Genomic DNA, 12,856 nt, shown 5'->3' on the forward strand with positions numbered 1-12,856 from the left:
GTGGCTCAGTTGGTTAAGCAGCTGCCTTCGGCTCAGGTCATGATCCCAGCGTCCTGGGATCGAGTCCCACATAGGGCTCCTTGCTCCGCAGGGAGCCTGCTTCTCCCTCTGCCACTCTGTCTGCCTGTGCTCGCTCTCTCTCTCTCTCTGACAAATAAATAAATAAAATCTTTAAAAAAAAAAAGTGAGGAAGATAAGAAGGACCTTAAGACAGTGCTATTTTGGTACTTCACTTGAAGTGGTAAAACATTTATATCAGTAGGTTATGACATGTTTCATATGTAAATTGTACTACATACAGCAGTTGCTAAGAAAACATGCAAAACTATATGGTCAAAAATAGTATAAGTAAATGAAGATGGAATCCTAAAAATTTATCCAGTAACCCTCAGGAAGGCAAAAAAGAAATGGAGGAAATCAACATAAGACAAATAATAAAATGGCAGGCTTAAACTCTAATGTATCAATAATTACTTTATGTAAATGGCCAAGATATACCAATTAAAAGAGATTATCCAACTGGATCCAGAAAAACTCCAAAACAAACAAAAACTCCCCAAAACCCTGAATAATTATATGCTGTCTATAAGAAATTCACTTCAGACACAATGGCATTGTAGGTTGAAAATAAAAGAATGGAAAAAGATATATCATGTTAACTTACTTATTTTTTTAAGAGAGAGTGTGAAGGAGAAAGAGTGTGAGGGAGAGGGGCACAGGGAGAGGAAAAGAGAATCTTAAGCTGCTGGACACCTAGCATGGAACCCAACACAGGGCTAAATCTTACATATTTGATCTGAGCCAAAATCAAGAGTTGGACATTTAACTGACTGAGCCACCCAGGTGCTCCTAACATTAATTTTTCTAAAAAGGAGAAATAGCTACATTAATATCAGATTAGGCAGACTTCAGAGCAAAGAAAATTACTAGGAATAATAGGACAAATTATAAAAAAAAAAAGGACAAATTATATAGTAAAAGAAGTAATCCACCAAGAAGACATAGTGATTCTTAATGTGTATGCACCAAACAAAATATATGAAATAAAAACCGATAGAACTGAACAGAGAAATGCACAAATTCATGATTATAGATGGGACTTCCACACTTTACTATCAGCAATTAAAAGAATTAAATATAGAAAATGAGCAAAGATACAGATGAACTGAATAGCTATTAACTAGCAAGAGCTAATTGACATTTGTAGAACACTCTACCCAACAATTGTGAACTATACATTTTTTTCAAGTGTTCATGTAACGTTCATTAAGATAGAGCATATTCAGGGTTGTAGAACAAACCTGAACATAGTTAAAAGAATTGAATTCATACAGTATATTCTATGACCATAATGGAATCAAATTAGAACTCAGTAATAGAAGGATATGAGATTTACAAGTAATCCATGGTTCAGAGATACTAAGTAGGGGTGCTTGGCTGGCTCTGTTGGTAAATTGTGTGACTCTTGATCTTGGGGTTGTGGGTTTGAGCCCCATGTTGGGTGTAGAGATAACTTAAAAAAAATAAAAATCTTTAAAAGACACAAAGATTCTCAGTGAATATTAATCCATGCCTCAAAGATGAAGTAAAAAGGAAAAAAATATATATAGCTGAATGAAAATGAAAATACAACATATCAAAATTTGTGGGATGCAGCTAATGCAGTGCTGAGAGGGAAATTTGTAGCATTAAAATGGTTACATTAGAAAAGAGGAAATGTTGCAAATGAATAATCAAGGCTTCTACCTCAAAAAACCAGAAAAAGAACAAAATAAACCCAAAGCAAGTATAAGGAAGAATAATAGTAGAGCAGAAATCAATAAAATTGAAAACATGGAAACAATAGAGAAAATCAGGAAAATCCAGCAATAATGATAAAGATAAAAGAGAAAAGAAAAAAAACATCAATATCAGAAAAGAAGCAAGAAATATTACAGATTGTGTAACCATTAAAAAGTTGATAGAGGAGGGGACTCTGGGTGGCTCAGTCGGTTAAGTGTCTGACTCTTGGTTTTGGCTCAGGTCATGATTTCATGGCTCCTGAGATGAGACCTGTATTATGCTCCACGCTTAGTGAGGAGTCTGCTTACTCTGCCCCTCCCCCAATTCACACACATGTGTGTTCTCCCTCTCTCTTTAAAATAAATAAATAAATCTTTTTTCAAAAAGTTGATAGAGGACTATTACAAACAGCTTTTTACTCGTAAATTTGACATCTTAGTAGAAATGGTCCAATTCCTCAAACCCCACAAACTATAAAAACTGAACCAAGATGACATACATAACCTGAATAATCTTATAACCATTAGATAAGTTGAACTTTAAATTTAAAAGCTCGTAAAAGAGATATTTCCACGCCCAGATAACTTCAGTGGATAATTTTACCAAACAGCTAAAGAATTAACACCAATTAGACTCAAATTCTTCCTGAAAATGGAAGAGAGAATATTTTTCAACTACTTTATGAGGCTAGTATGACCTTGATACCCAAAACAGAAAAATACAATAAAAAAACAAAACAAAACAAAAGCAAAATCCCCCAAAACCAAAACCACAGACCACTATGTCTCATAAACTTAAATAAAAAATTCTCAACAAAATATTAGAAAATCAAATGCAAAAATGTATAAAAAGAATACTATATCATGACTAAGTGGGATTTATTTCAGGTATACAAGGTTGGTTCAACATTTAAAAATCAGTCCTTGAAAAAAAGCAATCATTGTAATCCACCATATGAACAGAATAAAGAAGAAATAATGTGATCATAATATTTAACATAGAAAATGCATTTGGTAAAATTCAACACCCATTTATGATTAAAAACCCTAAGCAAGTTAGGAATAGAGGAGAACCATCTTAGCTTGGTCAGCAACTTAAACAAAAAAAATCTATAGCGAACATCTGTCTTTCACTACTAAGACTAAATATATTTCCCCTAAATTCAGGTAAGAGGCAAGGTTGTGACATGGTACTCCAAAGTTCTCACCACTGTGACCAGAAAAAATTTGAAAAATAAAACCATCCTTTTTTGCATATGACATGATTGTCTATATAGAAAATCACAAAGTGTCTTTAAAAAGAAAAAAAGAAAAACTTCCTAGTGAGTTCATAAAGTAAGTTCAGTAAAATCTCAGGATATAGGATCAACAAACAAAAATTAATTACATTTTTATATACTAAAATGAATATGTGGAAACTGAAATTAAAGACAGAATTTCATTTATAACTCCAAAGGAAATGAAATACTTAGAAATAAATTTACCAAAACATGTACAGGATCTGTATGCTGAAATTTATAAAATGTTAATAAAACAAATCAAAGAGGACCTAACCAACTTGAGATATGCACTGTATTCATGGTTTGAAAAACTCAGCATATTAAAGGTGTCACTTCTCCCCAAACTGAGCTATAGGTTTAATGAAATTCCTTTCAAAATCCCAAGGGTTTTTGGTGAACATATACAGGCTTATTATAATTTTTTTGTATGGAAATGCACAAGCCCTAGATTAACTTAAAACATTCTTGAAAAAAAAAAAGGTGATATTAACCCTTACTATATAGCTATTGTAATCAAGACAATCTCCTATTATTGGAGTGATAGATGGGTGAATGGAACAGAATAGAGAATCCAGATATACAAATATGCCTAACTGATATTTTGCAATGGTGCAAAGACATTTCAATGGAGGAAGAAAAGCTTTTTATAATTTTTTTTAAACAAATAGTGTTTGATCAATTGGACATCTATAGGAAATAAAATTGAACATTGACCTAAACCTCACATCTTATACAAAAAATTAACTCAAAGTAAACCATGGACTTAAATGTAAAACATGAACCTATAAATGTATTAGAAAAATAGGATAAAATCTTCAGGATCTAAGGCTAAGTAATGATTTCATAGAATTGACATTAAAAGCATGAACTCTAAATTGGACTTTCTGCTCTGTGAAACATCCTGTTAAGAGGATGGAAAGACAAGCTACAGACTGGGAGAAAATAATTGTGTAAACTATATATCTTACAAGGGATTGGTATCTAGAATACTCTCAAAAGAACTCTGAAAAGTCAACAGTAAAACAAAACCAAAACAATCCAATTAGAAAATGGCTGAAAGTCATGAGCAGGTATTTACTGAAGAGGATGTACAGATGAAAAATAAGCAAATGAAAAGGTGTTCAAAATCATTAACCTTTAGGGAAATGCAAAATAAAACTGCAATGAGATGTCACTGTACATCTATCAGAATTACTAAAACAAAAAGTAATGACAACACCAAAAGTGTTGGTGGGAATGTAGAAAAACTAGATTATTCCTACATTGCTGGTGGGAATGTAAAATGGTACATTCACTCTGGAAAACAGTTTGGCAATTCTTATATAGCTAAATTGCAAGTCCCGTGACCCAGAAATTTTACTCTGGTGGCATTTATCTCAGAGAAATGAAAACTTATGTTCATAGAAAAAACTTACACATGAATGTTCATAGTAGCCTACTTGTAATAGCCCCAAACCAGAAAAAACCCAAATATCCTTTAACAGGTAAGTGGTTAAACAGGCTGGTAGATCCATACCATGGACTACTACTTAGTAATAAAAAAACAAAAACAAATTATTGATAGACATAACAACTTGGATGGGCTTCCAGAGAATCATACTGAGTGGGAAAGACAAATAATGCCAAAGGTTATATTATATACCATGTGCCCATATTTATGTAACATTTATGAAATGATAAAATTATAGAATGGAGGACTGATTCATTGTTGGCAGGGGGACAGAGACAGAGATAAGTGGGTACAATTATAAAAGGACAACACAAGGAATCTTTTGGGGGATGGAATTGTTCTGTATCCTGACTTTGGTGGTGGTCACATGAATCTGTACAAGTGATACAATTGCATAGAACTAAGTACACAGACACACACACATACACACAAAATGAGTGTATAAAAATGGTGATAAGTGAGTAAGATCAATGGAATATATGAACATCAATTTCCAGGTTGTGATACTGTGCTATAGTTATGCTAGATTTTACTACTAGAGGAAACTGGCTAACAAGTATAAGAGATCTCTTTATATTGTTTCTTAAAACTGCATGGAAATCTCAATTATCTCATTATAAAATGTTCTAAAAAAAAAAAACTATTTAGGACAATGCCTGGCTTATAGTGAAGAAGTCTGGTACATATAGTACCTAACTATTTTATAAGCTTAAAGTTTATTTTTATTTTAACTTTGGGCCATGTAAAAATGGCTGCAGCAGAAATGCCATGTTAAAATGTCACACATCCCATTATAATTAATTCTTCAGATCTGGATAAATTTCTCTTGTAGAATTCTTTGTTTAAGGAATCTTTTAAAAGAGTATTATGTTTTTTTAGTATAGATGAAATATATGGATATAGTACCCAGAATTCTAGGATGGCGCTCATGACATGGGCTCCCTGGTGTTATGTCAATGTTTGGATTACATTTTATGCAAAAGGGAATTTGCAGATGTAATTAAGGTTGCTATTCAGTTGACCTTGAGTTAACCAAAAGGGACATTATCTGGGTGGGCTTGAACTATCACATGAGCATTGCAAATCTGAGTCTAGAGGTCAGAGACAGAAAAGTCAGAAAAACTTAGAGCATGGAGGAGGGAATTTGACATGTAAAAAGTGCTCTGTTGCTAGCTTCGAAGATGGAGAGGGTCATGTAGCAAGGATCTAAGACAGGTTTAGCTGCTGAGAGCATCTGTTAGTTAATAGCCAGCAATGAACTGAGTAATGCCAACAATGTGTATTATCTTGAAAGAGGACCCCAAGTTCCAGATGAGAGCTCAGCCTGATTGATCTTTTGATATCAGCTTTCTAAGGCCGTAAGCAGAGAAACCATTTATGCCATGCTTGGACTTGTGCTCTATAGATTGTGGGGCAATAAATTCATGTTGTTTTTACCCACAAAGTTTATGCTAATGTTTCATGGAGTAATAGAAACCCAATACAATGGATTGATTTAAAACTTTGTACTTATTTTATTTTTAAAAAGATTTTATTTTATTTATTTGAGAGAGAGAGTGAGAGGGCACACAAACAGGGGGAGGGACAGAGGTGGAGGGGGAAGCAGACTCCCTACTGAGCAAGGAAGTCTGACATGGGGCTCCATCCCAGGACCCTGGGGTCATGACCTGAGCCGAAGGCAGATGCTTAACTGACTGAGCTACGCAGGTGCCCCTAAATCTTTGTATTTAAATCCATGATTTAGTGGATCCTATACTAGCAACCAGTTTTGCCTTTTCCTTGATGTGTAAAGAGTATTTCTGGAGGAGGATTCTGGGAAGATGGAGGAGTCAGAGGCACCAGGAATGTCTCTCTCCATCTAGATGATGATTGCACTGTCAGAATCTGACTGATGTAACTATGGTGGAACTCTAGAGTCTACTGAAGGCTTGCAAGTTGCAGAGGAAGGCTGAGATGGTAAAATGCATTAATTTTGGTCAGTATTAGCTGTTAACACAGTGGAAGCTAACCATTTCCCACCCTTTAGCCAAGTAACAGGCAGCCAAACATGTGTGCCTGAAGCAGCCTACACACAGCTTGGAAGAGCCAGGATAAGCAAAAAACAAAAGCAAATAAAAACAAACAAACAAACAAACAAAAACCCCACCTTCCAAATATCAAGGTTCTGTGTTCTTATCTTTGACTGGTGCTTCTGATCTTGAGGTACAGTCAGAGTCAGCAGCCATTGTTGCACCTCTCCATGTTTGGGCAAGCTCTTGCTTCTCTGCTGAACTGACTTTGAGGGGACTTAAAGGAATGACAGTCCTTTTTCTCTTCATTCATTTTCTCGTCTTCTCTTTTGAGAGCCATACATTGAAAATTAAGACATTCATGAGCAGCTGCATATATAAGGAAAATTAGAAAATGACGACACATATCTGGGAAAGGACATGGTCTCAGAAAAGACTTGAAAAGACCTTATATTTATACCTCAGACTGATCTTTGACACAGAGATAGCCTACAACAACAATGACAACAACAAACTGAAACAATAAAAACAGTAAGAAAAAACAACAAACCCTGGGAAATTGGGAGAATCTGATTTCCAGAGTTACCACATCCAGTTTTCAACAACAACAAAAATCACAAGGCATACAGAAAGTAGGAATCAAAGGAAAAAAAAAATCAACAAAAACTGACCCTGAGACCTGATGGCATATCTACTAGACAAAGATTTTATTTTATTTTTTAAAAGATTATTTATTTATTTATTTATTTATTTGACAGAGAGTGAGATCACAAGTAGGCAGAGAGGCAGCCAGAGAGGGGGAGAAGCAGACTCCCCACTGAGCAGAGAGCCCTATGTGGGGCTCGATCCCAGGACCCTGAGACCATGACCTGAGTTGAAGGCAGTGGCTTAACCCACTGAACCACCCAGGCGCTCCATAGACAAAGATTTTAAAACCACACAAAGATGCTCAAAGAACAAAAAGGATATGTGGTAGAAGTAAATAAAAGAATGTGTATGAGCAAAATGGAATTATCAGTGTAAAGATAGAAAACTCAGAAGAAACCAGAAGGAGATTCTGGAGCTGGAAAATATAATAACTGAAATGAAAAATTTAGTAGAAGGATTTAAAGGCAACTTTGAACAGCCTGAAGAATCAATGAACTTGAAACAAAGAAATAAGATTGAAGAAAAATGAACAGAACCCAAGAGATCTGCAGGACATCATGAAATGGACCAATACACATATTATAGAGTCCTAGAAAGAGACAGAAGAAAAACGGGCAAAGAGAATAATGGTTGATACTTTCCAAAGTTGACATGAATATAAACATCCAGGAAGCTCGCTAAGCTCCCAGAAAGATAAATTCTAAGGGACCTACACCAAGATCCATTATAACCAAACTTTTGAAATCTAGAGACAAAGAGATACATTTGAAAACATCAAGAAAGTGTCCCTTACAAGTGATCCTAAATAAGATTATAAGCAGACTTCTGATCAGAAACTTCGGAGGCCAGAAGACAGTGGGTCGATATAATCAAAGTGCTAAAAGAAAAAACAAAAACAAAAACTTCTGTCAACCAAGAATCCTATATCCAGCAAAGCTGTTCAAGAAGAAGGCAAACCATAAAAGACTCTTTAACTATAGGAAACAAACTGAGGGTTGCTGGAAGGGGGATGTATAGGGGTAATTTGGTGATGGGCTTTAAGGAGGGCACTTGATGTAATGAGCACTGGGTGTTAGATGCAACTGGTGAATCTCTAAATTCTACCCTGAAAACTAATAATACACTACATGTTAATTAAATTGAACTTAAATAAAAAATTTAAAAAAAAACAGTGAAGGAAGAATTAAGATACTCCCAGATAAATAAAAGCTTAGGAGTTTGTTACCACTAGAACTGTCCTACAAGAAATGTTCAAGGGAGTCACTGAGAGTAAAATGAAAAGACACTAGATGATAACCCAAAGCCATGTGAAAAGAAAAATATCTCAATAAAAGTAAGTACATGGACAATTACAAAAGCTAGTATTATTGTAATAATGGTTTGTGATTCCATTTTCTGTTTTCTACATGACCTAAGAGAGTAATATATTTACAAAAACTATTAGTCTAAAAACTAGTATTATTAGAACTTTGGTTTGTAACTTCATGCTTCATTTTCTACATTAGGTAAGATGTTAATGTATTTAAAAGAATTTATTATTTGTGTTTGGGAACGCACAGTGTATAAAGACAGAATTTTGTGACATCAGCAACCAAAAGGGCTAGAGATGGAGCTGTAAAATAGCAGAATTCTTGTATGTTACTGAAGCAAAGCTGGTATAAATTCAAAGTGTTAAAATTAAGTGTTACAAATTTAGGATGTTGCAAGTAATCCCCAAGGTAACCACAAAGAAAGTAGCTGTAGAATAATATACACATACACGGACACAAAATGATTATAGATTTACTCATTTTACTACAAAGAATCGACTAAATATGAAAGAAGAGAGTAATGCGGGAAATGAAGAACAAAAACATTATAAGGTCTACAGAAACAAAGAGGAAAATGACAGACATAAACCCCTTCTTTCCAGTAATTACTTTAAATGTAAGTGGATTAAAATCTAATTGAAAAACAGAGATTGGCAGAATGGACTAAGAACAAGAAAACAACCCCTCCCCACCACCCGTACCATGATCCAACTACATGCCATCTGTAAGAGATTCACTATAGATCCAAAGACACAAATAGAATGAAAGTGAGAGGATGGAGAAATATGTTCTATGCAAGTAGTAACTGAAAGAGACAAAACAGACTCTAAGTCAGAAACAACACACTTCTAAAAAATGCATGTATCAAAACAAATCACAAGAGAAATGAAAAAATACTTAAAGTTGAATGAAAACAAAAGTGCAATGTACCAAAACTTACGGCATGTAGAGAAAGCAGTATTAATGGGGGAATTTACACATCAGAAGAATATCAGCAGATTAAAAAGGCAAGCCACAGAATTGGAGAAAATATTTATAAATTATATATGTGACAAGCAATTAATATGCAGAATATATAGAGAATTCCTAAAACGCAACAGCAACAACAACAAAATCAAACAACGTGATTCAAAAATGGGCAAAGGGCAGGGCGCCTGGGTGGCTCAGTGGATTAAAGCCTCTGCCTTCGGCTCAGGTCATGATCTCAGGGTCCTGGGATCGAGCCCCACATGGGGCTCTCTGCTCAGCAGGGAGCCTGCTTCCCTTCCTCTCTCTCTGCCTGCCTCTCTCCTTACTTGTGATCTCTGTCTGTCAAATAAATAAATTTAAAAAAAAAATGGGCAAAGGGCTAGAATAGGCATTTCTCTCAAGAAGATATACAGATGGCTAGTAAGCACATGAAAAGATCACTCAACATCATTAGTCATTAGGGAAATGAAAATCAAGGTATAAGGAGTCTATAAAGAGACAAATCAACTATAAGGAGACACCATCTCATACCCGTTAGGATGGCTACTGTCAGAAAATCATAAAATACAAAGTGTTATATTACCCGGTAGGACCTTGGCCCTAAACTTCTTCAGTCCTCTCAGTGATTTGGGGAGGTCTCAAGGAGTCTCTCACAGACTTATAGTCTACTTTAGCCCCTATTTCCAGTGCCCCAAATTCCTTGAAATCAGGGCCTACCACTGACCCAGAGCTGATACCCTGAGAGAAGGTATCCTCTGTCCTGTCCAGGGCACTGTCTCCTAGGGTGACGGGGGTGCCTAATGAGTTTGCTTGGAACCACCATGAATTTACATATATTCATGTACATAAATGTATCTGTGGGTGTGGGTGTACTCAAAATAATAGCACACCCTCTCCTTAAAGAGCTAGTCCTTTCAACTGTTGGCTTCTTTTATATAACAAGTATCATTCTGACATGTAACCATCCATATTCTTGTTCACCCATATATGTATTTATGGTGTTGTGTAACCACGTGAACGCTTGTCTGGAATGGAGAAAGCCTTTGTTTTGACTGCAGGTGATAATGCCTTTTGAGTGAATTCTCACAGAAGTAGGTGGGCAGGAATACATTGCATTTTGTTGAAGGAGAAAGCTAATTATTTGATGTATAACTTGAGTTTCCAGGATGTCTGTCTCAAGGCAAAAATCATGTCTTATTAAAAAGATACATTGGTGGGAAAAAGAAAGGAAAGAAGGAAGAGGGAAGGGAGAAGAAAGGAGGGGAGAGAAAAAGGCCATCTCTGTTAGTTCAAATCCCTTGTAGCCATTGGAAAAATTAGCCAAGTCCCATGTTCTGCCATTTTTGGATCAGCGGGGTCATTGCTTTTGCGTTCATTTTGCTGCTGCTACTACTGCCACCTCAATTGTCACCCTCTTCTCCTCCTCATTTTTGCTGCATTGCTGTCATTATTTGTGTTGCATTCCAGATTTATGCTAAATGAATCAAATAATCCAAAAATTTGTTTAAGTCACACATTGTTAAACATGCATTTGGAATGATTTCCTGCGAAAGCCTGGGTGCAGAATACAAATATTTTGAATGGACTTATCTTAGAGTTGTACTGCTTTTTTTACTTGTCACTTTAAAACCCTTAATATGAATAAATTGTTTGTATAGTGGGCTTTTTTTCATCTTTAGATAAGAAATACATGGTTTGAAAGCAGAGAATTAAAAAATGAATGGTAATGTACGCAATGCCCAGGAAAGGTCCTTGCTGCTGCTCATGGGCAGGCGTTATAATCAGCTATTTGGTGTGTTTATTTCAGGCTGCAGATAGTGGATAAAAGTGGCTGGTTGGTTGCCAGCACATGACTTAGTTGCCAAATGGAGTGTTTAGTACTTGTTACATTTGATTTATATCACAAGTTCTTCCCATTAACAGTCTACTGATGATAACCTACTTGGCTTTTCATGTGGTTACTTTGAAACAGCCACTTGACAACATTTGGCATATCACAAAATTTACTACTGAATAAAGGAGTGAGTGAATGACTACATAGGTTCTGCCATATACTGATATGGTGCTTGATGCAGAATGGGCACCCAATGCATGTCTTTTCATTGAATGAAAAAAATCCTGCTAATGTATTTCTCTGATTCACTGTAACGGAGATTAGATTAGGTACCGGTCTGGTAGGAAGGACAGAAATAGGTAGAAATAGCAATGTTTACATGTCTGAAGGGCTTGCATCAGTATGGAAAGAGGTAGTCTGCTCATCTGTATCACCATTTAAATATAAAGTTTAATTACATGGAAGGATGAGGTCTCATCAAAATGGTCTTGATTCTAAGTCACTGTAACTTCAGTGCTGACAATGTCTGTAACTTGGGGTTGATGTTTTAAAAGCAGGTCCAGTTCAGGAATCTTGGCCTTGGATATGTTATAAAATATGCATTAAGTATGGTGATCTTTATTTTCAGATTGAAAACTTACAAGAACAACTTAGGGATAAAGACAAACAACTAACCAATTTGAAAGACAGAGTGAAGTCCTTGCAGACGGATTCCAGTAATACAGATACTGCGCTAGCAACACTCGAAGAGGCTCTGTCAGAAAAGGTGAGCTTGGGCTGAAAAATGGGGATGTTAAGATTTAGGGAAGCATGGTTGGGAGGAGATGATCTAAATGTGCCCGCTTTTGTGCTCACACTACCCGCCTTCCCAGCTGGACCCACTCCCATGTTAGCCCTCCTCAGTATACTTGGCACATTAAATAAGCCAGGAGAGCCTTGAAATGCAAAGCTGATCCCATCATATTTGGCCCTGCTTAAAAACCTTCATTAGCTTGTTACTGTTCTTAGGATGATGACAACTGAAATCCTTAACCTGGCACATACGATCCACCCCTTCCTCTGATCTGGCTCATATCTGATCAGCTATCTCTCTGCCTGCTTGCCTTACTCCTCTCCCCTTCCCATCCTCCCATCCTCTTTCCCTTTCTCCTTCTTATTTTTCTTCCTTCCCTTCTTTGCTTTTCCCTCCCTCCCTTCCTCTACCTTCTCTCTTTTTCCGTCTTTCCTTCCTTCTTTCCCAGCCTCATCCCCCATCCCTCTTCCCTCATTTTCCATATTCTAGCTATGCTGGCCTAGATCTTCAAGTTTGCCATGTTCCTTCCTTTCTCAGACCCTTTGCCCACACTATTACCTAGCCTGGAATGTTCTTTACTTTCTGCAGATTTAATTCCTCTTCTTCTAGGAATTCAGCTTCCTGAGAAGCTGTATTACACAGTACTCAAGGATGTGGACTTGGGAGCTATACTGCCTGTCTCCTATATTCCCCATTATCATAGTCCATGAACTGTAGTAATGAAGTCAAGTGGAAGGAAACCTGGGTAGGAGCTAGTCCCAGCCCTGCCACTAACTGGATGA

The 12,856-nt window shown here is 36.3% G+C and overlaps 1 protein-coding gene across 1 annotated transcript in view; it reads left to right on the top strand.

Annotated features, from left to right (window-relative positions):
* ERC2 (ELKS/RAB6-interacting/CAST family member 2) overlaps positions 1-12,856 on the top strand; it is a gene marked incomplete at both ends in the record, with an annotated part of 911,416 nt that overhangs the window by 407,327 nt on the left and 491,233 nt on the right. Inside the window, one exon of the mRNA XM_080828630.1 lies at positions 11,910-12,047. Coding sequence (XP_080684756.1) covers positions 11,910-12,047 — 138 coding nt within the window. The remainder of the gene's footprint in view (positions 1-11,909; positions 12,048-12,856) is intronic.

Source organism: Martes martes (assembly GCF_963455335.1).
Source record: "Martes martes genome assembly, chromosome: 1".
In the NCBI taxonomy this organism is placed as follows: Eukaryota; Metazoa; Chordata; class Mammalia; order Carnivora; family Mustelidae; genus Martes; species Martes martes.